Below are 26,579 nucleotides of genomic sequence, written 5' to 3' on the forward strand. Positions count from 1 at the left end.
AGTCTAAAATATCCCAATAACTGTTCTTCCTCTGTCAATTTCATCACTTAACTTTTGAACCAAATCTACAATTGCAAGTTTTGTGCTAAATTTTTCTCTAAACCCATATTGATGGTGATACAACAAAGAAAAGCTATTTAAGTAAGAGGTGATCTGCTTATTTATTATTTCTCAAATACTTTGCTGAACTGTAGTAATACAGAAATTGGGCGATAATTTCCAGGGTCTGTGGGCGCCCCTTTTTATAGATAGGGGTGAATTTTGCAATTTTTAGTTGATTTGGAAATACTCCCAAGGAAAAAGATAATTAATTATATAACATAGTGGCCTTGAAATATACTCTTTAGCCCAAACTATGGTAGATGGTGAAGTAATGTCTGTTTGATCTGCAGATGTAAGCCCATCTGCTTTCCTTTTTAAGTTACACACTTGTTTTCATGAGTAATTTGTAATATTGCAACAATCAGCCAAAGAGCACCTAACACTTTTGAGAAATTGAAAAAAAAATGAAAATCCAATTATCCCAAATTAGTTCCAATCGTGTTGAGTGCAGTACCGAAGTACAAAAATGTCGCGAAAGAAAACAACTAAGATATTGTTATAAGTACAAAAACTATTGCTGTGCTGGGATAACTCAGTGTAATCTCATAATAAAAGAGAAAAGACAATTACAAGATGGACAATACCGTACTTTGGAACAATTCATCACTGTGTCCCGCTGACGTGGAGGGCCGGGCCAGGTTGCCAGTGCACTGTTTACGTGTAAGGCAGGATATGGACGCTCGATCTGAGTTTCGGTTCTAACATGCTCTGTTGGATGTAGCGTGAGAGACAAAGCACAATAGCGGGCAGCTGTGGGCAGTACACTAAGTATAAATCGAGATTAGGTCCAGAGTTACCATGATTGAATGTTCTTAAGCTTATTTTCGTTTTGATTCTAGCTTTCAGTATGCGTGTGTCCTTGAAGTGTATAAGATGGCTCCAGACAGTTAGTTTGCTGAAATAAACCACAAAGTCCGGCATAATTCGGTTTTACTGAGTTGGAGCAGCCATTACTTTCACCATGCGACCTTCAAGGAGTGTTTCCATCGAAGTTTTCAATTCTGTATTATTTAGAACATGGTAAAACATCTTGTCATGGGGAACTTTTGGATATGTGCAGCGGGCCGGACTGGGTGACAGTACTCTGGGGTCGACCAAAGTTAAACGCAAAGAGACTGCTAAATATTACAGTCGTCATTCATTTAAAGGGAGGTGGTCGTCGGAACTCTGCTCAAAGGTTGCCAGGGACCACTACGACTAATGTAAATACTGTATCTAGGGTACGTTGGCGACTGATGAAAGTTGAGACATGCTTGTTAACAATGAATATCGTAAAATGTATATGTTGAAGCTATATTGAAGTAATGCAGATATCATGCATGAAATACATTGTTTATAAACAAGAAAGTCGCACACGTGCAGTTCCGACGACCACCCCTCTTTAAAGCCCCGTCTGCTGCATGCTCATCGGCTGTACGATCCTTTTGCATTTACCGAAAAACACCAACCAAACTTTGGGGAAATGTTTTTTATTGTGCCTCAGTGAAAAGAAGTCTTCGGAACTTTCTGTGTAATCCATGCATGCGGTTTGATGTTATGTTTAGCGTTTGTAATTTTATTGTGCGCAAAATGAATAAATCAAATCGAATTCCCATTATTGAGCAAGATTGTCTCTGAAAATGTCACAACATATTAAAATCCTCACACCCTCAGTGATTAACTCAGTCTATTGTTCTCAGTGTTTGCGCACTCGCCTGCGGCGGCCATATTTGATGCAAGTTGAATCAATATTATTTAGTCCCTAAAACCTCAGCTATACCTTCCTTGTCGATATGTTTGAAAAACGTTCTTTAGTCTAACTTTGGTCTAAGCACCTTTACATGACTTGCGTTGGAGTTCAAACGATCGAGTCATCGGGAAAAATGCAAAAAGATACAGCTTGTCGGACTTTAGAGGTTGGCCAAAAAGGTGTGGATTTCTTTGAGGGCGTATGCATGTCAGGCAAAATCAACAATGAATAAAAGTTAACAACGTTAAAAAAAACCTGTCTGGCCTCTCTTCAAAATCTCCCAAGATCTGAAGATGTTATAACCTCAAATTTTTCTCAGTTCTTCTTCTGACTGTCATATTATCATAATTTAACGTTTCCGAAGAGGAAAAAGATGTTCTTTGATAATTGTATAAAGGTTTGATTTTGAGATTGTGTAGGTTCTTAACGTAGTGGGTCAAATATATGATCACGGTCTCTATTACATAGAGGGACCATGATACTAAAAGGTCAATTTTGAATCTTATCATTTCCACGTAAAACGTACTTTTGATAGTCATTTTTATGCTCAACTTTTTTGCTATTTTCCAAAAGTCTGCATCTGGTAAACATATTCCTTGAGAAGGTACAACTTAGGCCTACATTGTAATTTTCGCCATCATGTTTGGCAAAAAACTCACAAAGCACTGTTCTGATAATTTTCGAATATGCAATCGCAGGGTTTTCACAGTTCCTGTGGTGGAGGGACGGTGGTCGCGGTAACTTCATTCAGATTTGTGAAATATGATGGAATTTGCGATAAGGTATGGCCCCATGGGCGCTACTTTTATAATTTTTTTTCAAAATGTCGTCATAGCCGTTCAGTGGTGTTTCCTCAGTAAGCTTACCATCAGATACCGATGCATGGCCGGTCAAACAGTCTTAGTTTAAATGCAGGCGTTTTTGTTGAAAAATTGCGATCAAAGTAACAAACACCTGTAACTTTACATAGTTTGTTTTTTTGCAGTTGTAGGATATCGGGTACGAATAAGTGTGCATGAATGGCATATGAGACGAATGGCAAAATGTGCCTCGAGGACAGATTTTTTTGGACAAACACTTTTACAATTCTTTTCTCAACTACCACTTGTGAAGTCTTGGCAAGAAAAATTTCACCGTCTTTGTTTTTCGAAAATCAAAAATTTTATTTTCCCCATTGCTACGAGTTAACACATTGATGGCAACCATTTTGAACTTCAAATGTCGGTAAATGTTTAGTAATTTTGTTTCTCAATACCAAACTTTGCACAGTGACCCCAATTTTTTATTCTTGATTTTGAAAGAGAATGGTTAAATGCAAGTTGCTACAGGGTAAGTTTTGGCAACAATTTAAGTCTTGCAATTTCGGTTATATGGTTAGATCATCATGAATGAATTACCGAAGAAAATCGTTCCCACTCCAAGATCTATGTAGTACTAGTAAGCCTATAATACATGTTTGAATTAAAAAAGAGAACATCGACCGATAAAAATGACACCTTTATACGAACACGATTTAATTTCTTTCATCATCCCCTCATTTTCATTCAGAATTACTTCTATAGCGTTATCATTAGGCTGATAAAATTAAAAGTTACAGGGGAGGCGCGTGTAACGTATGACTTGTCTTAGATATTACCACCACAGGGAACCAGGATAAACAAACAAACAAACAAACCAATAAACGAAACCAAAAAACAAACAAAAACGAATCAAACAAAACCAAATAAATGAATGTAAAAAAAAATAAATTGAATAAGAATTGAAATGGGCTAATTGATAGAACAACATATATGCAACTATTCAAACTGCGACGTCAGTATCACTACCTACAGTACTTCCACAAGGGATGTGACTTCATGGCCGCCAATGCCATGCCATAGTCGATCTTATTACATGCCTCGTATATCGAATGTCCACTCAGATCGAGGCATAAAATACAGAATTGATGACGTCGCGGGACGCATAGTCATCATTTGACTGAAGTAAACCAGAACTATTTTCAACTTGACAAGTTCGGGATTTAAAAAGGTTAAGATTAGGCCTTCCTGTTTTACACAGGAAATTCGGTTTTTACAAAATCATGCATAAAAATTTCGATTAACCACATAAAAATGATTTTATAGATCAATGCACCGTTCGATGATGAAATTCGCTCTATTTTTTTCAATAGGTTTTCCTAAAATGGAAACGAAACATATTATAATCATTTAGGCCTATATGTAAACCCGAAATTTTGGAGTGAAAACTATATAAGAGAGGCATGTAATAAAAATAAGGGACTAGGTACCCTCAAGGCAGGAAACCATTTGCTCTCCCTACGTCGGGCAAATGGTCACCTACCCTCGGGCACATAGCCCCATGTTTTGACTAAATATATATACAACAAAATGTTTTCTTACCTCAAATTAAATGACTACCGCAAGAAATTATGTGATCGATCATGGTCAATCCCTTGTTGGAGTGAAGTTGGTAGTGATACTGACGTCTCATTTTGAATATGTTGCATGCGTTGTTCGGTTAATTATTTCAATTCTTATTCAATTACTTTTTTCTCTTATATTAATTAATTAATTAGGCCTAATCTATTTATTTATTTATTATGTATTTATTTTTTTTGTTTGTTTGGTTTTGTTTATTTGTTTTTTATTTATTTGTTATTCAGATATTACTTGTGCGTTTGTTTTGTTTCGTTTGTTGTTTATTTGTTTGTTTTGTTTTGGTAGTATTTTGTTTATGTTTGATTGTTTGGTTTTGTTTATGTTTGGTTGGTTGATTTTGGGTTTTTTGTTTTTATTAGTTTGTTTGTTTGTAGTTTTATCATTGCTTCCTTGTGTTGCCACAGGTTCTTCAAATTGACAAGTGGTATACGTATGACAGATAGGACACTCAACGCGCCAAGCCTGCATTACGGCTGGCGAAGTAATCGATCCTAAAAATTATTTGCATCGTGAACGAACTGTGACCCCTGTGACACAATATCCTACATATGCTGCTATCTAGCAAGCTAGGGGGTTCTTCTATTTCAGCGCCATTTTCGCTCGTGGGTGAGTCAACCAAGGACAGCTGATAGGTTGAAGCCTGATGATACACACGTGCTGGACATAGTGGTTGTACCTTGTGCGTGGCTGCAGAGACCGACAGCGCAGGGTTTATCGAGATAGTAAGGTGATACGGAGGGACCGGCAACAGTTAAGTAGAAAGTCATTCATTTCGATAAATCAATTGTTGGTACGTTTTGAGTGAGAAGAAAGAAATAATTTCTTTTGTCACCACTGCTAACTTTTCTGTTCATATTGTTTCTGGCTCTAAGACTGAGGTTTGCGAAGTGGCTGTCTATCACTGAATTAAGTGTTTTTGCCTAGCATTCGGTGTGTTTTGATGCCCAACAATTTGCACATTTCGGCAATTTCCCCCCAAAATGTCAGCAAAAGGTGTAAATATGTGTATAAATGTGAAATTTGATATCTTTCAAAAGGTGGTCGAATTTAATCAACACAACCAAACGCTTGCAAGTTGCAATCTCGTCCAACTGTATGCTCGTAGCGCGGCGGTAGAAGTGAGCCTCTTTTTTCAGCTCCATGGGAGACACACCGTAACAAAAAGTTTTGATATTTACCGGTAACACGTTTGCCCTATCCCAGGTTGTCGTGGTAGGGCTTCAACTCAAGCCCCTCCCCCGATCTGGCGACAAGTAAAGACAAGACATAGGCAGACGATAGGATATATTCCGCTCTGTGCCTATCACTCTATGCTACACTACTGCGCTTCGAAGTCGCTCTGTTGTCATGCACACAACCGCGATTTTGCGTTAGTTTTGTTCAGCTTGTGATTGTACAGTTCAGTATAAGGGGCCGCCAGACAAACTCATTCACAAGTGTCGGCCAGAGATCATTTAGTGACTAGTGCGTTCAATTCATGTTCGTACAGTGGTTGCAGATCATTGTTTTGACTCTGTGACAGAATAGATTATGCGGAATTCGGAAGTACGATGTTACGTAACATACGGAAACAAGAATTTACGTATATTCAATTGTTAATTATTTTCAATAGTTAGTCTACAATGTTTGTGTTTTTGCCCCAAAGGTAATTTTTGTACCAATATATTACATTGTTTTACAGGCGGTGCAGACTTGAGTATTTTAATATTTGGGTTTTGACAGAAATTTTAAGAATGGAACTGGTGAGATATTATCGGATACCAGCCCTCAACACTGGAGCACATGAGGTCACTTTAGCAAAATTACAGAAGATTTTGATAAACTCTAAAATAGATACATTGAAGACAGAACTGTGTTTCAACATTGATGTGCAGAAAGGCGGTGAGCACATATTCAGCTTTTTGAGACCTTTCCTTGTTAAAGATAGGGTTATGGTTATAGTTGTTTTCAGTTATCTAATGAAGCCTCATCCAATGTTTGTCGGATCTTGTTTGAAAGTTTTATTCACAAAAAAATCATGCAGCCTAGCTTCAAGAGCTTCAGGTGAACCATCTACACATAATGAAGAATATTTCCATGTAAAAAAAAGGAACAATTAATTACTTCTGTCCTCTTTGTCCAATTTTTATAAATTGAAGTTATGCTAAACAGCTCTAATGTTGACAAAAGAAATTGGTCATTATATATTCAAATGTGCTGCTTCCAAAAGGGACAATGAATGTTATATAAACAAGATTTGTTAAGATGGCTATTGTTCTTTGTTCATCATTCATGTTTTGTCATTGTGTCAGTAGTTACTGACATGGTGCTTGGGATTTACTGAAAAGGGGTTTATGGAAATACAATAAGGCACATTTGCTTTTTTTTATGCCAATGTATTTTCAAGTCTACAGTGCTTTTAATTTTGAATTTAAGTTAGAATGTGCCTCGGGGACAGATATTCGGACTCTCAAACTTTTACAACTATTTTCTGCTGATATACCACTTGTGGGGGAGGGGGGTTTCATTTTAAAGCTCTTGGTGTAAGAAAACTTTTCACCGTCTTAGTTTTTCCGAAATTTGAAATTTTCATTTTGCTTCATAGAGTTAACAAATCAATGGCGGCCATTCTAAATTCCAAATATTGGTAAATCTTCGATTGTTTGCTTCTCTAGTACTTAAATTTGCTCGGTGAGCCCCGATTTTTATTCTTGATTTTGTCAGAGAATGGTTGAAAGATTTCTTGAGGAAAGTTTGAGCAAAAGTTTAAATCTTTCACTTTCGAGGCGCAAACTACCTCAATCAAACCTATAGTGTCATCTAGTGTTTAAAATATTTCCAGTATAATATTGTCACCTTGACTAAAGTGAAAAGGAAACTTATTCTAACTATATTCTATTATTGCTTTATTTTTAATCAATTTATCCACTTGTCAATAATTACCGACAACAGAAAATGAATATGTAATATGGTCCTTTGTCCTTAAAGTGAAAGTTCACAACCAGTCAGAGAAAAAATTATTTGAAATTTACATTGTTTCATCAACTTTTTTTCACTCATAACTCTTTTAATATTGCCTTTATTTCTTATTTCCAAAATTCAAGTGCAGTTTACACAGTTGTTGTGATGTAACTCTGGTGTTTACTGTGCCATTGTCACAGCAATGACTGGTACTGATGATACAACCCTTGGCTGTGTCTGAACAACGTGTACTTGAGGCAGATAATGCGTAAGTTTAGTACCTAGAAAAACTAAGTCGTTTATTGTTTCATTTTCACAGCAACATTGTCAGTCGATGATCAAAAGAAGTTACTCTGGATCCTGACAACTCCTTTTGAATCTCAGAACATTTCCAAGGAGTCATTCCTGACCAAAGATGGAGCTGAGAAAGATGCCCTGCTCATCGAAATTGGTCCAAGGTAGGTCAGCAAGGAAAAATAATACTATGTTGTTCATTAACTAGTGGTTTAGTGATTTCAAAAGCATGTAAATTGCACTGCTATACTTTTGATGCTGCAACTTAGGACATTTTAACCCTTTGAGTGCTCTAATTTTTCCCACCAAAATTTTACTGCAACATTTTACCAATTTTTAGGAATTTTTTGTAATTTTTGTGAAAATTTTGGAGCCAATGGACATTACAGTTCATTGGCTAGAGTTTTTTATCAAAATTTTGGCAAAAATCTGAAAACATTTGACTGGGGTATATTTTAAAAAGGCAACAAAAATTGACTTTGGCACTCAAAGGGTTAAACAGCTGCCGTTTATTAGTGAAATTGGCAAAACAATGTGTATATCTTTCAATTCTCAATAGTTTTCTTGATGTTATTGTCACACTGGAAATATTGGGTTCTAGGAATATTTTCAATCATTGTCACTTACTATTCCTTTGCAGATTGAATTTTTCTACTGCCTGGTCAACAAATGCCGTCTCCATATGCCACTCAGCTGGTCTGCATCACATCAACAGAATTGAGGCCTCGAGGAGGTTTCTCATCAAAGCCTGCGGGAAGGATGGGGAGCCTGTTGCCATAACGGCAGATGAGGAGCGTCAGATTGTCGCATCCCTTCATGATAGGATGACACAGTGCCGGTACAGAGAACCGCTGGATAGTTTTGACATCAATGTGAAACCAGAGCCGGTGTACGAGGTGGATTTGATGGGTGAAGGAAAAGCAGCATTAGAGAAAGCAAATAAAGATCTAGGTATGCTTGATAGGTAGTCGTAACCTTCAGAAGGTTTGAATCAGTCAATGGATCATAATCAAGAATTTGATGAATTTAGTAAATATTTAACAAAATTATATTTCAGATTGCATATACATATAGTCTCATTTGAATCGGTAAACTCTCTTTTGGTAGAAAAAAATGAGATTGCAGAGAAATTTCCATGCTCTGTAAAGAAACAGAATTATCTCTTTTTGCTCTCAATTGAAGATGCTGTTGTTCCTCAGTGGCAATAGTGAATGCATAGTTTCATTTGTAACAACAGTGTGGTTTACCTATTTTGATTTTAATTAACATTCAATTGATGTCTGCAAACAAACAGCTGTAAAGGCCAGTATTCATGAAATTCCACGTTGGAGCAAGTTTGGATTGGAAGAAGTTTAAAAGAGAGTATGTGATCTCATTAAAAAATGCATTATGAAGACATCCTATCCAAGATTCATGCTGATTTTTTTCATGCAAACGGATCTTTAATATACAGTAGCACCCTTTGGGATTTTCACAAAATTCTATGATGAATAAACATTTTTTTAAAAGTTGTTGATAAAAGCAGAGAAACTACCCACATGCACACATAGTGGACTTACCAACAGTGAGATAAAATAGTGATCAAGAAAGTGGCTACAGATGTTGATAAGTGATGAGTGACCTTTCACCTTTAATATTCTGCATGATTTGACATCAGGCCTTGCCTTTGATGAGTGGGACATGGACTACTATACCAAGTTGTTCACAGAAAAGGTGAAGAGAAACCCAACCAGTGTGGAATGTTTTGATCTTGCTCAGTCAAACAGGTAAGGCTTTTGCTTCAGCAAAAATAAATTTCTTGTGAAATATGACACAGTATAATAGAGAAAATTGGTTTAGCATCATGTACATACCACACTAATGGTACCGGTAGATACAGTATACAATAGTAATTCACACAACAACTCAGTTTTTCTCATCAGGCCAATCATGTGAGTTCCAATTTGGCAACACAAAAGTAAAGCTTATGTTTCATTTGGCACGCTCTCAAACTTGGCTGTGTATAGTCTCTTGTAAGCCATAGTTATATTGCAAAGCAAAGTGTCAGCAGCTTAATTACTTTTTATTTGTTTGCGGTTATACATTTATATATTTAATTATATATTTGTGATTTCATTACTTGTCAGTTTAGATGACTAAACTACCTCAGTACAGTTTGGCTTGCCCAGAGACTTGGAAATAAATATGAAGGAGTGATGTTTATTTTGTATCACATGTTGTAACAATTTGATTGGCTAAACATGAACGTGTGACATGTCCATAATGTAATTTTTCATGTCAACATGACAAATTGCTGTCAGGCATGGTTGGGTACTAACTTCACATTTGCTCTCTCTTTATAGTATAAGGAATCATACCATGTTGAGATTGCATGTTGCTGCCTACTTTAATAGTTAGATACTTCAATGCAGAGCAGAGTGGTTTTTGCTTTCTCTGGAGAACTGCTGGTCCATACTCATGTAGCTTTTTTCCATTTCTGTTCCACACAATGTCTTCAGTGTTGAAAGACGCAAAGTTGAGAGTTTCTCCATTGTTTGATCATTTCACAGTGAGCACAGCAGGCATTGGTTCTTCAAGGGTCGCATGGTGGTCGACGGTGAAGAACATGAAGACTCCTTGTTTAAGATGGTGATGAAAACACAGGAATGCAGCAATGATAACAATGTCATCAAATTCTCTGACAATAGCAGGTAAGTAGACACTTTAAAATCTGTCTTCTCAATTTACTGCTTGTGGAGCCACCCACCTTAGTAATCCATGCACAAGTTTTAGAGCATATGACCAAAGTACTTGCGTTATTTATTTTCTTGTACATGTCCTCTATTTTCTTGTATATGTATGTAACGTACCAGGGTATGTGATTGATAAGACAATGCACAGAAGTGCCACTAGTTTCCCATGTGCACTCTGGAACATCCAAGCAAAATGATGAGGATGAGTGGTAGTTCATGATTTGTCAGTTTGTACTGTGTACTTACAATTTGAGCAAAGTACTGACAGACTATGTTAGGAAGTCTATGGACAAACCATGGCATGATCTTTTTCGAAGAGCTCTAACTATTTGAAATGCAGTGATGTCATCTCCGAACAAAACATTTCTTTGTCCACTATTGAAGAAAATGGAGTGATGGGAAGAATTTCTCCTTTGTTTCTTGTGTACACGCAAACATCAGTACAATATAAACCACAACTCATCATGTAAACATGAGCCACTTGATTGAAAATATGGGAGTTGAGGGTCAATTGCAAAACAGGATGTAAACACTGGCCTTCACTTGGGTTTGACAGCCAGACTTTTAATTATTATTATTATTATTAGACTTTATTTAAACTCGATAGACTGTTGAGCCGAAGGCTCTTCTCACACAGTGTCGAGATGCAAGAAATATACAATATGTACATTAAAAAAAATATAAAAAACAGAGCAGAGAAAAGCAAAACATTAAGACATCAAGAAACAGACGACAAAATATAAAAAAAAAAAACCGCCAAAAATGGCTCAAAAATTACATTTTGCCCAAAAGATGAGACTTACATTTCGTTTTAAAAGAGTGAAGAGTAGAGCAAAATTTGACATCTGCTGGTAAACTATTCCATATTTTGACACCGCTATACGTAAAACTCCTCTTAAAAATTTGAGTTCTGTGTCTTGGAATATACAATTCATTTCTGTCTACAGATCTTGTACTACGACTGTGGACGTTCTGGACACTTCTAAAAACATTCAAATAATTAGGAGCCAAATTATTTTGGACTTTGTACATCAAAACTGATTCATTAAAAACAATCCTTTCTCTAAATGGTAACCAGTTTAAAACGTCGAATAAATTACGACTAGGAGTGCTAAAATCTGAGTCTAAAAGTACTCTGGCTACAGCTTTCTGTAGTCTTTCAACACGAAGTAAAAGTTTGTTGGAACAATGACCCCATATGTTAGAACAATAGTCAAAATGGGGTAAAATAAAACAATTGTAAAATATCATCTTAGCTCTCTGAGTTAAAAAAGGACGAATACGTTTTAGATGCAGCAATTTAAAGGCTACCTTACTACAAACTGAATTTACTTGTTTTTCCCAATTTAGGGTGTCGTCAATGGTTACACCCAACAATTTTTCATGGGTTACACAATCGAGCTGATCATTGCCACACATAACATTGATGTGATTTTTCGTTCTGGCTTTTTTCTGCGTTGTACCAATGACAATAACCTTAGTTTTCTGTGAATTAACACACATGCTATTTTGATCGCACCAGCGTGTGATCAGATTCATATCTCTGCTCAGCTTGGTTTCAATTTCGTTAATTTTGGGACTGATCACCTGAGCTGCTGTGTCATCAGCATACATATACATATCAGAATTTTCAGAAGCCAGAGGGAGGTCATTTATAAAAAGTAGGAACAACAGGGGCCCTAAAATAGATCCCTGCGGTACACCTGTACTGACAGGAAGAGAATCACTCAGGGTTCCATTAAAGGACACCAACTGAGTTCTGTTTGCGAGGTATGAAGTGAAAAAGCCCATTGTCTGCTCTGAACAACCGTAAAGTCTTAGTTTCTTAAGTAAAGTACCATGATGAACTAGGTCAAAGGCTTTTCTAAAATCAACGAGTAAAACACCTATTAGATTTCCACTATCGATTGCCTGGTACCATGAGTTGGTAATGTTAGTCAAAGCTGTTTGACAAGAGTGGAACGTACGAAAACCGGATTGTTTATCTGACAGTAAATTGTGCAATGAAAGAAAATTGTAAAATTCTACCTTACAATCCTATTCTTTCTAATTATTACAGTGTTATTTTCAATTTTTCACATAAGCCAAATCTGCAAACAAAATTACTACATTTGCACATAGTAGAGAAACTACTGTCTATGATTTAAAGCTCTCTTCACACATATAAATAGGGTAATATACTTTATTGTTGAATACATTTTGTATTTTCTGTTTTTACTATGCAGTGCCATCAAGGGTTATTCAGTGAAGTTGCTTTACCCACATGACCCATCGACAGGAAGTACATTCAATGAAAAGGAGCTCCTCCGCCATATCATATTTACAGCTGAAACACACAACTTTCCAACTGGTGAGTAAAAAAACTCCTACCTGCCATCCTTGAGCTTGTCTTCAGAACACATTGTGAAACTTTTTTAAGCGTATTTTCTTTGCACAAAAGCATATCAACATATACAGCTCACTTGATGAATTTACATGTACATGCAATTTGTACATGTATTTCTTCAATTCTCAAAGCCTGATATGTATGGTACTATTTTATCATCCAGGGGTTGCTCCGTTCAGTGGTGCCACAACAGGTACTGGTGGTAGAATTCGTGATGTGCACGCTGCAGGTAGAGGTGCCCATGTTGTAGCAGGCACAGCTGGCTATAGCTTTGGTAACTTACACATACCAGGTAAGATTTCTGCATCAGATCTCTCATTTTGAGGTGACATATTACAGTCACAGGAAAAATATGTATTAAACTTAGAAAACAAACAAAAAACATTTTCAAATTAGAGCTGCTATACTTTTACTGATATTGAAAATTGAGGAAGTGAGGTAAAGATCATGGATAACATTTGTGGATGGATTCAAAGAAAGATAAACTTGATGTTGCAAGTCCACATTGTTTTCTGCAGCTCAAAGGTGCTGCCCAAAGCTTGGTAACTTTTCTAAATATTTCAAGATATCCTGAAGAAGTCACAATCCAGAGAGATATAGTGGTAGACAGTGACTGTTGTGTAAATTGCATTCATGAAGCTGGGTATATGAGTGTCATAAATACCGTTTGGAAAACCTGCATACAAGGACGTAGTATCAACATGACACAAACATGTTGTATTATCTTTTCATAGATTATGAACTTCCTTGGGAGGACAAGTCGTTCAAGTATCCCAGCAACTTTGCCCCTCCCCTGGAGGTAGCTGTGGAGGCAAGCAACGGTGCCTCAGACTATGGGAATAAATTTGGAGAGCCCGTCATAGCAGGATTTGCCAGATCCTTTGGTATGATGGTAACAGAATCGGAAAGAAGAGAATGGGTCAAACCAATCATGTTCAGTGGTGGAATTGGGTCATTGGATTACCAACATATCAATAAATTGGAGCCTGAAGTTGGTGAGGATCAATTTCAAATTCGTGTTTGAGTAAATTTGTTGAGGCACAGTTTATCTAAGCAGGTGTTAATCTGCTCTGATGAATAGGTGAATAAAAATATATGTCAATGCAAATTATTTGATTGTAGTTGCACATTGCCAAAAATTTACTTGCACTATTACTTCAAGATTGTTGCTGTTGTTTAAGTTGAGCCAATAGAAGACATTAAAATTTGATTTTCACAAACCAAAGTGACGTACATTTAGATTTTCTCGTTTGATTTCCAATGGATTTCAGACATGCTGTAAACTGCCAAAGAATTGCAAGAGTTTGAGAATCTGATGGTCCATGCTTGAGGTTTACTCTTCCCACACATTTTGTAGTTGTCTAATTTCCACCAGAGCTACTCCTTATCGGAGGTTTTATCATCTCATTGGGTATTCATTGATTGTTACTCTTCAGGTATGGAGGTTGTCAAGCTAGGTGGTCCCGTGTACCGCATTGGTGTCGGTGGTGGCGCTGCATCTTCAGTTCAGGTCCAAGGTGACAACGCTGAAGAGCTGGACTTCGGCGCGGTTCAACGTGGTGATGCCGAGATGGAACAGAAATTGAACCGTGTCATACGAGCATGCATCGAAATGGGCGACCACAATCCCATCGCCAGTATACATGACCAGGGTGCTGGTGGAAATGGTATGTGCTAATTATCTTGTTGTGTACAGCATGTGTTTTTGAACCAAGGGCTATAGTACTGCAGAGTCAGGAAATTTGAACAGGGTTCGTACGGTCCTGGAAAACCCTGGAAAACCCTGGAATTTTATTTTAGCCCTGGAAAACCCTGGAAAAATGTGATTTAGCCCTGGAAAACCCTGGAAAATGAAGATACTTGAGACTGATGTAGTTGAACTTAACAAATCTGATAATAAATATTCCAAGAAAGCTGAATCTGCAGGGAAATGTCTTTTGTCGCAAAGTTAAATAGTCTTAGAAGGAGTGCAAATTCTAATACTGCAAAAGAGAAAACAAACTGAAATACAATCAGTAGCTATACAGTTAGAAGAAAAAGCTCAGGAATTAAAGCAGTAGATAGGTACAGTGTGTCGATAGAAGTCGAGTATAAATTTGTTTTCATGGTCAAGAGCCCTGGAAAATTATTTGATTTGAGTTGAAATAGCCCTGGAAAACTGGTCAAAAAACCCTGGAAAGCCCTGGAATTTTATTTGTCCCAAGGTGTTCGAACCCTGTTTGAAGTGTACAAGTAAATTCTGCTTGGTCAAGAATTCTATCACACTTGTATATTTTCAGCACCAGTAATGTTACACCGGATAGCAAGTCCAGCTCTTTACTGTCAATCTTGTTATTGTGGTATGGTTTTGGAATAGCGCTTTACTGGTGAAAAGAAGACACCATGTTCTCACAAAACATTTTGTTACTTTCAATTCTTCAACTATTAATTCAACAGAGGCAAACCCTAAATGACAAAATTTCTCGATATCTGTTTTCAGGAAATGTGCTGAAGGAGATATGTGAGCCAGCAGGTGCTGTAATCCGTGTGAAGGAATTCCAGCTTGGCGACCCTACCATCAACACACTGGAATTGTGGGGAGCCGAGTACCAGGAAAGCAATGCAATCCTTGTCAAGGGAGAGGACACTGCAAAACTCAGACAGCTGTGCCAGAGAGAAAAATGTCCAGTGTCATTCGTTGGCAGCATAACTGGAGATGGAAAAGTAGGTTGTTCATGTGTTATTTGCCCTAAATGTCTGTACAATATCTATTGCGTTCAGTAGTATATTGGTGGAAGTTCTTTCAATAGAACCAAAGTATGACAGCATTTAGATGTTTTACAATAAACGCATTTCTTTAAAGTACACAAAGCGGTGAAAGATTAAAAAGTTTCAAAATTTTTAATTGAGGTTATTTCATTGGTCGTTTAATATGTGTTTAATATTTTAAGTCACCCATAGTTTTTGTCCGTGTGAAAGGTCATGTTGAAAGTGAAATCTTGGACATCTGCATTCTTCAAAAATTCACTACAGTCTGTAATGGTCATACTTCTCACCAATTTTACCCATCAAAGAGCCAAGGGTTTCTTAATATAGCATATAACCATGTTGGTTACTAATCTACAGGGCTTTCAATTTGGCACTAGTGACACTAGTGACACTCTTGCCTTGTTGTGAAACTGCAAAGATACAGACTTCAACAGGAAAAAAGACGAGAAAAAATTCATAGTGTCTCTTTCACGTGGTTAAAAAAAATCTACTCAGTACACTTATACCATTTAAACTAAGTGTCCTTGGATGCATTTCTTTTCAGATAAGACTTGAAGAGGAACATTGTCCGGACAAAGACGGTGAGAGTGAGGAGGAGAGAACTCTCAAACGGAAGAAAGAAAGCACTTATCCAGTTGATCTGGAGTTGGAGTTGGTCCTTGGTAAAATGCCAAGAAAGGTAACATTCGTACATCTTGTGACTCAGTCAGTCTGCATAATAAGAGAACAAATTTTTTTAACATGAAATAGTTCTTTAAATATGTCAAAGAATTGCTGTGTATGGAGTAACTTTGATCAAGTTTTAATATTCATGTCATTGTATCAGGATGTATACTTTATGATGGCTGCCAGGAGAGTTTCTGAAAATATAAAAAAAAATATGCAATATAACACACACTTACCTGCATCTTTTTGATAAAAATTAACATTTGCCCAAATTACAGGTTTTCAATCAAGACAGAGTGAAGCCGCAGTTGAAACCACTGGCTCTTCCAGAAGTGACAGTTGAAGAGGCTCTAGACAGAGTGCTTAGGCTGCCCTCAGTGGCAAGCAAGAGATATCTCACAAACAAGGTATAAAAGAAAATGATGATTTTATTATTAATCCATCATCCAACAGGCAAATGCCCAATTACAAGTATGAAGCACCCACTAACCATATTATATATTGTCTTGCTCAAGGACACAACACTGTGATATTGTCTCAAACTCAAATACTCTGATTGTTAAACCAGTACCCAACTGTTATAATGTATTTCATATAATATTGAATCTAATTACAGCAGGGATTTAAATTCTGTGATTGTATGAAAGAAATCAAATCAGTGTAATGGTGCTGGGTTTTTTACCTTTCTTTTTACCCTTTTTTACAATCACACAGGTTGATAGATCTGTCACAGGCTTGATAGCACAGCAGCAGTGCGTTGGACCACTTCATACACCACTGGCTGATGTAGCCGTCACTGCGTTGTCTCATTTCGAGACAGTTGGCTCGGCAACAGCCATCGGAGAACAGCCAATCAAGGGTCTCATAGATCCAGGATGTGGTGCCAGGATGACTGTCGGGGAAGCTCTCACCAACCTGGTGTTTGCGAGGGTAACTTCTCTGAAGGTGGGTTTTATGTTTGGGAGATGTTGGGATAACTGCTCCTGAAGTGTGTTTTACAATTTGACAATACAACAAAGCTGCTTTGAAGGTCGCTGTCACATGTAAAATCACATGTGGATAATAATATCTATGAAATAAATCAAAACTAGTCCTGGTTAGTTTTAACATTTCTTATAGTTGTGCTGTTAGGATAGCATCTATGATGATCTGTATTTTTGTTTTGAAAGTTTGTGTCAGGATAGATAAAATTTCTGAAATGACACCTCTATTTGGCTGTTTGCAAATGGCATCATTGTTCTCCCATAAATATGCAAAAATAAATATTTGTCCACATTTTTAGATTGCACATTTTGAAATTACATAATACGAAAATGACAAAAATACCACTTAGTAGGTGACCGCTAGTGTAACAATGAATACTAACAGACATATTTACAGCTCAGGCTACAAGCCGCAACACCAGCCATGCATGCGACACCGACAAAATTTATCTGCATTTCAAGCAGCAGTGCCTAATGTTGTGTACCTCGCGTGCAGCTATATTTAGTAACAAATGTGTAACCGCAAACAGCTCTATTTGGAGTGTATTTTTAGCATGAGTATCTCCAATAATGGCTTTATTAGGGTAATACTTTAAGGTATACACAACATACTAAGTGAGCCCCATAGACTATTTTGATCATGAGCCATTAGATGTAATTTGCCATGGAAAAGAATATTTATGTATTGAGCTTTCTGAATAGACAAACTGATACATTTTTTTCTGTGAAATAACATTTTGCCCGTAGGATGTAAAATGCAGTGGTAATTGGATGTGGCCAGCTAAGTTACCTGGAGAAGGGGCTGCTCTGTTTGACACCTGCCAAGCCATGTGTAAAGTTATGAGAGAGCTTGGAGTAGCAGTTGATGGTGGAAAGGACTCGCTCAGCATGGCAGCCAGAGTTGGCACTGATACCGTCAAAGCACCTGGTGAGTGATGTAAAAAGTTAGAAAAACTAAGCACAGTCTTGTCCAACAAGTCCACAGTAATTGCTAAAAATTTGCATATTGTTGACTTGATGAGGTTGCACTTGTCCCAGAATATTTGGGCTGTGAAATGGAGCTGAAAGGAGTCTTCAAAACGGCCGCTGCATAGAAATCTGTTGAAGTGAATCAAAAGACAAACATTTTAAAAACATTTTTTGTTTACATTGTCAGGTACGCTGGTTGTATCTGTTTATGTTGGATGCCCTGATATCACAGCTACTGTAACACCAGACCTGAAATGTCCTGGTGGTGAAGGTAAGTTGGATCACAATTTAAATGCACGATGGGTTTTGATGTACAATATTTGAGAATCTGAATATTTGTGTTCAGGTTTTTAATGATCAGATAATTTTACATTCAAATTTGAACATTATGCTAATTTCTTGCACATTACAAACGTCAAAATGACTGTTGAACATGTTTGATTAATTTTAAAAATAATGTGATAAGGAGAAGATGACTAACTTGTTTTTTTTTTGTCAGAGTGCACGATCAAATTTCAATTCTGTGAGTCTGTTTTTGTAAATCCCTAGGCAGACTTCTGTGGGTGGATCTGGGCAATGGAAAACACAGACTTGGCGGTACAGCCATAGCACAGTGTTACAGTCAGCTCGGTGATGTCTCGCCTGACTTAGACGATCCTCAGATGTTGGTAAATGCTTTCAACACAACACAGCAACTTCTTGCCGGTAAGCTGGGCTGCGATGTAGTTTTACAATAGGATATAGCATCTCAACTGATGAATTCATGACAATGGTTTGAACCGATCCCATTGTTTTATTTTTTGAAGTTGGACCTCTGGAGAGGGAACAGTTCTAAAAGTTCATGTAACAGTAACCTATGATTTGAATGCCGGCAAAGTCAAGTTGAGCCAGTGAAATGGTTCATCATAGTTTTTCTGTCACATTTATATTTATATACAATCTGAAGATCTATGTATCTACCAGGAATCTTGTGACGCATCAAAAACTACCAATTGCAGATCAAACCAATGGTTGATGTTACCATACAGATATTCTTACTCTGTACAATCACCTTGTACAGAAGACTAGAACAAAAATATTTGAAAAGTTTTATTTCTTTATAGAAAATAACCCAGTACTTTCCAACTTCTTTGTTTTTGTAGATAAACTCATCACAGCAGGCCATGATGTCAGTGACGGAGGGCTAATAACCTGTATATTGGAAATGGCATTTGCTGGGAATTATGGGGTAGATGTTACCTTGACAACAGGAAGCTCAGGAGGTGAGAGTCAAAATATGTGTCCACCATTTGTGTGATGTTGATTTTCAAGATTTTTATCCTCAGAAGTGGCATCACTTCTATCGTTATTATGTTATAAGGCTCTGCTTATACCAGTAGATAAAATACTACCGGTAGTGACTGAAAAGAGATATTGAGCAACAGAGTATGTGTTCTTCCGTAACATTGCAAACTTCAGCAGTCTTTTTCAAGTTCTGATAATAAGATTGTGGAAATGGCTTTCCTAAAACACAAAGTAGAACATTTCCACGTCCTGCTTCTGTGATTTTTCATGTTGACGTAAAATACTGTACTGTTTCTTTCACAACTTCAGTCAGTACCATAGACCTGCTCTTTGCTGAAGAGCTTGGTCTGTTGCTGGAGGTTGAGGCGGCCAATGTTGAAAGTGTCTGTCAGCGTTACCAAGACAGCGGAGTGCCTTGTCATGTGATTGGACATTCCAGAGGTGAAGGGTCAAATGGAAAGGTGTGTTTATTATTCATTCCTGATTTTTTAAACCCAAGTTGTGAAAGAGTGCTCTTGGTTTCAAATTTTCGAGTCAAATTTAGTGCGAAGTGAGACTACTATTTATGAATTTGCAGTACAAACTATCTTCTACAAGTTACCATTAGAGATGATACGCCAGTGCCCATTCAATGACCATCTGTACTCTTGATATGGACTGCGATATATCAAAATTAGCTTACTACTGTTTGCTGTTTTGAACTAGATGTTATATGGTTTAGAGAATCTTTGGCATAAAACAGACATTCCGCAAAAATTCAGCAGGCAGTATTGAACCTGACATAATAGTGTTGTAGATCCATCTTTGGCATGAAAACAGACACTAAGCGAAATTCAGCATAGTAATAGTATTAGAAGCTGTTACTGTACCTATGACCAACATACTTGTACAATATACCTATGCAATGCCTGTTGAGAATTCTGAATCTTTTCACTGAAAAGATCTGACAAGGCAAAATTAATTTGTATCACCATTGCTGCATCATGAAGACAGACATGATGTAAGGTGTTGATCAATTAAATCAAGAATAGTTTTTGAAATCATTCATTTTATGACTTACCATTTTAATAAAACTTCTAGGTAAAGGTATCTGTTGATGAGAAGTGTGTTCTTGATAGCGATATGACAAAGATGAGGGATATCTGGGAGGAGACAAGTTTTCGACTGGAAAGACTACAAGCCAACCCGCAGAGTGTGGTTGTAGAGGAGACCAATCTTGCAAACAGAACAGCGCCCCCATACAAGATGTCCTTTGACCCTGATGTGAAACCAGACATTTTGAGCCATGTTGATGGTGGGTATTTTATCTCCATACGTTCAAATATAAAGATTTTCTGATTGAACTTATTTTCCTTTAGTTTAAGTCTTGACTGCAGAAATATACTGTAATTTTAGTCAACTTCAGACTCTTGACATGTAATTGTTGTGTATCATTGATAAACATCCGTCATGAATGATGTGAATGTAAATTAAGTAACCAGTAAATCGTCATTCACAGGTAAACCGAAACCCAAAATTGCTGTGATTCGAGAAGAAGGTAGCAATGGTGACCGTGAAATGGTTGCATCATTTCACATGGCTGGCTTTGAAGTCTGGGACGTCAACATGCAAGATCTGTGTACTGGCAGGGTTACCCTGGATGGTTTCCGTGGCGTCGTCTTTGTAGGTGGCTTCAGCTACGCGGATGTGTGTGAATCTGCTAGAGGTTAGTGATGTTTTGTATCATACTTGCCCAAAGAAAAGTGAACCCATGCTTCCCAAAGAAAACAATCAGGGTTTTGTAAGGGTTCTCCTACAGGTAAAAACATTTGGAACCCTAGGATTCTATTGATTTGTAGAATTGCTCAGTCTGACCTTGTATCATGTTTCCCTGATTTATCCTGTCGATAGTCTGACAAAAATGGAAACATGGGCCATTAGAATATCAATTGAAAATTTGTATCTGGACAGACAAAAACATCAAAAGCACTTCAGTTTGTCCTTTTCTTTTGTAAAATGAGTCCTTATTTCACTGAAACAAATTTGAAACCTCATTAGAATCTGCCTTTAGAAAATATGACAGATTTTTTTGCAAGTAGCCTAGCATACCAAACACAATAATGTGATGTCTCAACGAAAATTTTCCAATACCCAGACATAACCAGCTTATATAAAAGGACCTGCCTTCTCAGCCATCATATTATATGCAAATAAGTTGATATTTTGTGGTTTATTGTTTTCAGGCTGGGCAGCAGCTATTCTCTTCAACCCAACTGTCCGGGCACAGTTTGATGCTTTCCGTGCTCGTAAAGATACCTTCTCCCTGGGTGTGTGCAATGGTTGCCAGCTGATGGGTCTGCTAGGCTGGGTAGCTCCGGATAATTCAGATATTGTGCAAGGTAAACAATATCATGGAAAAATTTCACATCCTTTAATATCATTTGACTTCACAAAACAAGCAGAAGTTTTCAAACTAACCCGGTCTGTCTTGACAATTAACATTTGCATTTTTATGTTTTGACCAGCAAATGGATTCCAAGCAAGAATTTCCTCTTCTGTGCCAAAATTCCACAAATACCTACCTCCTAGTTCCAGGAAACCTTACACATTTGACCGAAAATTCTTGTGTCCATCTCCTACAGACAGGCCACTTCCGAAGGACTACGCAAATCTATATTCCATCCAGAAATTTTTATTCTTTCAGCGTAGCATCATAGTTTTGCTACAGTTGCCAAAGTTTTGATTTACCATAGTTGAATAATAAACTTTCGGTAGTACTAAATATAGTCCTTGTACAATTGACCTTGACAAATTTAAACACCGCATAAACTCTATGTGAAATAATTTAGCAGGTTTTGGTAACCTGTCCTCTCATGTGGGTTTACATTTACAGTCGCATCTTTGTCACAATATGCAACTTTTGTAAACAGGTACCTTTATCTAATGGCAGCAATAAAGCAGTTGTTACAACCATTGATACACTGTTCTTTCTCATCATTTGTACATGAAGCTTTTCCAAGTCTCATTTACCTGCTTGCTTTTACCCTCGGATCTTCCTGGTCATGTGTTTTCCAAGCTTTTCAAATAAGTGGCATTTTCTCTCGACAGGAAACGCTGATGACTCTGCCCATGCCAGTCAAGGTGTCTTCCTCACCCACAACAAATCAGAAAGATTTGAGTCGCGTTTTGTCACAGTCAGTATCCAATCCAGTCCAGCCATCATGTTGAAGGGTATGGAAGGATCAACACTAGGAATCTGGATTGCACACGGTGAAGGTATGTTATGCTGTCGACAAAAGAATCTTAGACTAGTTTATTTTAGGCAAGTATGGTTGCACCAGCCAAATAATATCAAAGATTTATTTTTACTATCATGTTGATTTCATGGCCTGATCTCAAAAGCACTCATGATCAAAATTCAATTTGAAGAGAGAGATCATTTAATTGTCTCTTTCAAAGATCACATTCAAACTTTGGTATCTTCATTACAACATAATCCTCTTTGTGCGATATTATAGGAGTATACAATCTACCGGTATATGTTTTGACTTTAACATATCATTCAGCATAATATAGAGATATGAGTGTAGGTGAGAGTTAGTCTTTATGATGTATTGTAAAAATGTTGTTTTTATCTTGTATTGTAAATGGAAATATTTCTGTACAGTGGAATGAAAGTCTTCCAAATAATAGCTCAACATCAAAACAGTTTGCTTCAGAAATTTATCTTGTGTTTTTCACGGCAGGTTACATGAAATTTGCTAGTGACAACATTCAGCAAAGCATTGAAGAGAATAACTTGGCACCCATACGCTATGTTGACGATGAAGGTCAAACCACCATGCAGTACCCTTTGAACCCCAATGGCTCACCCAATGGGATGGCAGCACTGTGCTCACCTGACGGACGCCATCTTGCCATGATGCCTCACCCAGAACGATGCACGCTGACCTGGCAGTGGCCTTGGATGCCCCAGGAGTGGCGAAAATCGGGCAAGGCGTCGCCATGGCTACGAATGTTCCAGAATGCCTGTGCATGGTGTCATGAAAACAGTTCATGATGTTGTTTTGTTGGCCATGCCATTTGACAATGTCGCGCATTTGGCATTTTCTTTTTTGAGTGGGAGAATCAATGTATCTTGAAAACTAGTATCACTTTATCCTATTTACAACCTGTACAGGGGACCAGAGCAATGTGTTGGGTCATTTGTTGTCTCAGTATTTGTAAAGTGTTGAAGGTTTTTCAATATGAGGTGGAGGCAGAAATTTGTATGTTTACTCATTTTAAGGGGTGCTTTTGATCACCCCTCTCTGCTCATCATGAATGTATATGTCACCAAAATTGATAGGAATATTAATTTTCTTTGTTCTCATCTCACAAAGAGACTGCCATTTCTTCTCTGACTATAAGCTTCACAGAGTAAACCCTCAGGTGAATAAACATGCTGCTGATTTCATTCTGATACAAGAAAATTTGAAAATGCAGTATTACACTTCCAAGTACAGGTCTGTTGCAGAGATATACCCAGAAATTCTTAAACCGACTGAAAGATTCCGTGAGCACATGTAAAAATTTGGGCTCAGTAGTCATGGTGCTGCATATAGCAAGCGGTTTATTCTGAGTATATATTCATTAATAGGAATCTTGATGGGAACTCAAAAATTCAATTTCTCACTGCTGTGCCACAACTTTAAAAAGTCGCAATATTGATAGCTCAGTAGTAATATGGGTGCCATTGCACAGTTAAGTAACATGCACACTAGGCCCCATTTTCTGGATATTTATTCCCCAAACAACACTGCCAACAGTTTGTGTGTGTATGGAAGAGGACGAATTTTATGGAAAGAATTGGTTTCAGCAAGATTCTTTGGTCTCACTTCAGAATGTCAAGTGCACTTGCACAAGAAGAAGCCATCAAGAAATAAACTACTTTTCTTGTTGTAATTCATTCATGATACGGATAAGTGCACAGCAGACAAGGGACCAAGAACTTCACACTGAAATACCGGTACAAGAGAAAAAAAATGTGAAAACTACATTTTGTAGAGAAGTAATACTGTCATGAATACCATATGAATAGAATATAAGAAGAAAAGCATGAATTTATAACCACACCCATACAAATTGAACCTAGAAAAAGCCAAGTCGGTTATGCTATCAGTTTTCTTTGATACTGATATTAATTGGACCTTTGCAGTAAAATTTGCAAATTTTAAGTTTGCCAAAACATGGTTTCTTATTTATTTACTTTCTGAGAGATGTTTGATAAAATGTATAGTTAGGCAATGTGATGGTGTACAAACTTCACAGTGTAGTGCAGTAGTGTGGCGGATAGACATGTCACTGCACAATGTGTACAATGCAAGAAAGTATTTTGGGTGGATCATCTTTCAGTTGTTCAGGAGTATGGAGACCTTCCTGTATAAATTGCATTGAGATTTCAGTTGCACGAGGGGATCTTTCATTTTACGTGATTTATACATGCAGTAGATGATGTAATATGTCATTGTGGTTTGATTGTACAGAACTGATAGAAATTCTGTCGTGAGAAAAATAGGTTTGTTACTACCGAATATAGTAACGTGTGCCACTGCTGGCAGAAATCCAGACAAATTTTGTCTGTTTTGCATCTGTTTTTTACCATCAGTTTGTAGTCTGATCCCTTGACATTTGATTTCAGTGGTTTACATCGTAACATTTATGGTAATAAAGCATTGTTTTCATTATGCTGGTATGTGATATTCCCAAAAGTCTTGTTGAAACTCTGGGACAAATATTTATTTTTGCTTACTAATGATCAAACTCTGATTTCCTGACAAATGAGTATATTAAGCCACATGTCTTATTTTCTCAATCACATGATGCTGAATTTCCTTACACCCCCCTCCCACCCCTAAGTCACTGATTTTCAATGGGCATTATGTAAGCAAATAAACAACTGGTCACAAGTTGTACACAATTTACAGGAGACTTTTAAAGAATGGAAAGTGTACATTTGTTAATGTGATACATAGCAGTGTCCTAAAATCACTGGAGTTGTTGTCAAGTGTGTCCAGCACTGATTTGGTTAGGTTTTAGGCTTATTGACAATAAAAGATACATTCACTTATGGTCATGGTTTATGTCATATTTTCTAGTGTGAACCGCTTGTAATCCCTTATTACCTAAAGTACCAGTGGTAGGACAATACCATGATAGTAAGCAATATCCCAGGTTCCCTATTTATTCTTGGTCTTTTGTCGTTGTTTTGTTTTGTTTTCTTTTATGTTTGTAAATGAAAACAAATTGCTAAAATTGCTAAAAAAATGTTTGATACTACTGTCCCAAGATACTATTTGTTCATTCAAATTTAAACCATATTTCTACAAGTTGCTATAGCAAGACTTTGAATTGCAACACTAGTTTTAATATCATTTACCACCAAGTAACAATTATCTAGTCTTCATTACTCAGTAATGCTAGTATAGGGATGCAACAAAAAGGTTGATATCTGTAAGGTATAAATATTTGTGACTTTTCACATTTTCATGATTTTACAATTCAAATCTTACACTTCAAAACTTATATGTCACGTTATACTTGGATGTGCGTGCTTAGTAGCAGTCTAATATGTACAATATGATTACTGAGCTGTGAGGACTCAATAATCGTTACATACATGTAGCTGTTAATGGTATTAAAACTGGTGTTGTATAGTCTTGCTAGCCACATAGTAATAACAATGATGTTGTACAGATTAATCTTCTTTCTCCAAAGCTGTATTTATTTCCATGGTTTGTCTATGGAGCCTGTTAGAAAGAGGATTAATTTGAAAGATGGAGAACACACCAAACTACAGTCAAATTTCCTTGAACCTGGCCACTGTGGCAAGCCTGGTATGCTTTTAAGTGCCAACGGTTCAACAGAATTTTGTTTTGTCACCGAGATCCTGTTGCAGTCTTACAATGAACTTTATAGCTGCTGAGTGACATGCTCCCATATTAGGATAATGAAGGTAAAAAGCACCGGTGTACGTCCTGTTCTTCGGCTCAAATGCTTGATACTTATCTGACTAGAGCTTAAGAACTGACACACAAGATGGTGTGGATGTTGTTAGACCTGATGAAACTTTTACTTCAGGCACAGTCCCTCTATCCAGGGACTGTGCTTCAGGCGACTAAATGCCATGCGTTGACACTCACTGGAGAAAAATGTATGAAATGTATAATGTCATGTTTCTATTGGTATTCTGATTTATTTATTTATTTATTTATTTACACTTTTTGAGCGGCTGAAATACTATACAGTAATTTTCATCGGGTGCACTCAGAAAAAAAATCGGAGTAACTA

The 26,579-nt window shown here is 37.1% G+C and overlaps 1 protein-coding gene across 2 annotated transcripts; it reads left to right on the plus strand.

Annotated features, from left to right (window-relative positions):
- The first annotated feature begins 4,851 nt into the window (after positions 1 to 4,851).
- Positions 4,852 to 25,360, plus strand: LOC139130350 (phosphoribosylformylglycinamidine synthase-like). Of its 2 annotated transcripts, none has more exons than XM_070696118.1 (24): positions 4,852 to 5,019; positions 5,951 to 6,150; positions 7,529 to 7,667; positions 8,144 to 8,454; positions 9,161 to 9,269; positions 10,053 to 10,193; positions 12,461 to 12,585; positions 12,785 to 12,913; positions 13,356 to 13,616; positions 14,058 to 14,288; positions 15,101 to 15,324; positions 15,914 to 16,048; positions 16,314 to 16,442; positions 16,750 to 16,980; positions 17,766 to 17,946; positions 18,175 to 18,258; positions 18,537 to 18,692; positions 19,130 to 19,249; positions 19,581 to 19,732; positions 20,352 to 20,565; positions 20,770 to 20,976; positions 21,494 to 21,649; positions 22,359 to 22,526; positions 22,997 to 25,360. In XM_070696118.1, exons 2-24 carry the CDS (start codon positions 6,003 to 6,005, stop codon positions 23,308 to 23,310), a joined length of 4,065 nt encoding a protein of 1,354 aa, XP_070552219.1. In that variant the 5' UTR covers positions 4,852 to 5,019; positions 5,951 to 6,002; the 3' UTR covers positions 23,311 to 25,360. The 2 variants fall into 2 exon arrangements, with proteins under 2 accessions (XP_070552219.1, XP_070552220.1); XM_070696119.1 differs by having other exon boundaries at positions 4,853 to 5,019; positions 5,992 to 6,150.
- Positions 25,361 to 26,579: the final 1,219 nt, after the last annotated feature.

Source organism: Ptychodera flava, chromosome 4, assembly GCF_041260155.1.
Source record: "Ptychodera flava strain L36383 chromosome 4, AS_Pfla_20210202, whole genome shotgun sequence".
Lineage (NCBI taxonomy): Eukaryota > Metazoa > Hemichordata > Enteropneusta > Ptychoderidae > Ptychodera > Ptychodera flava.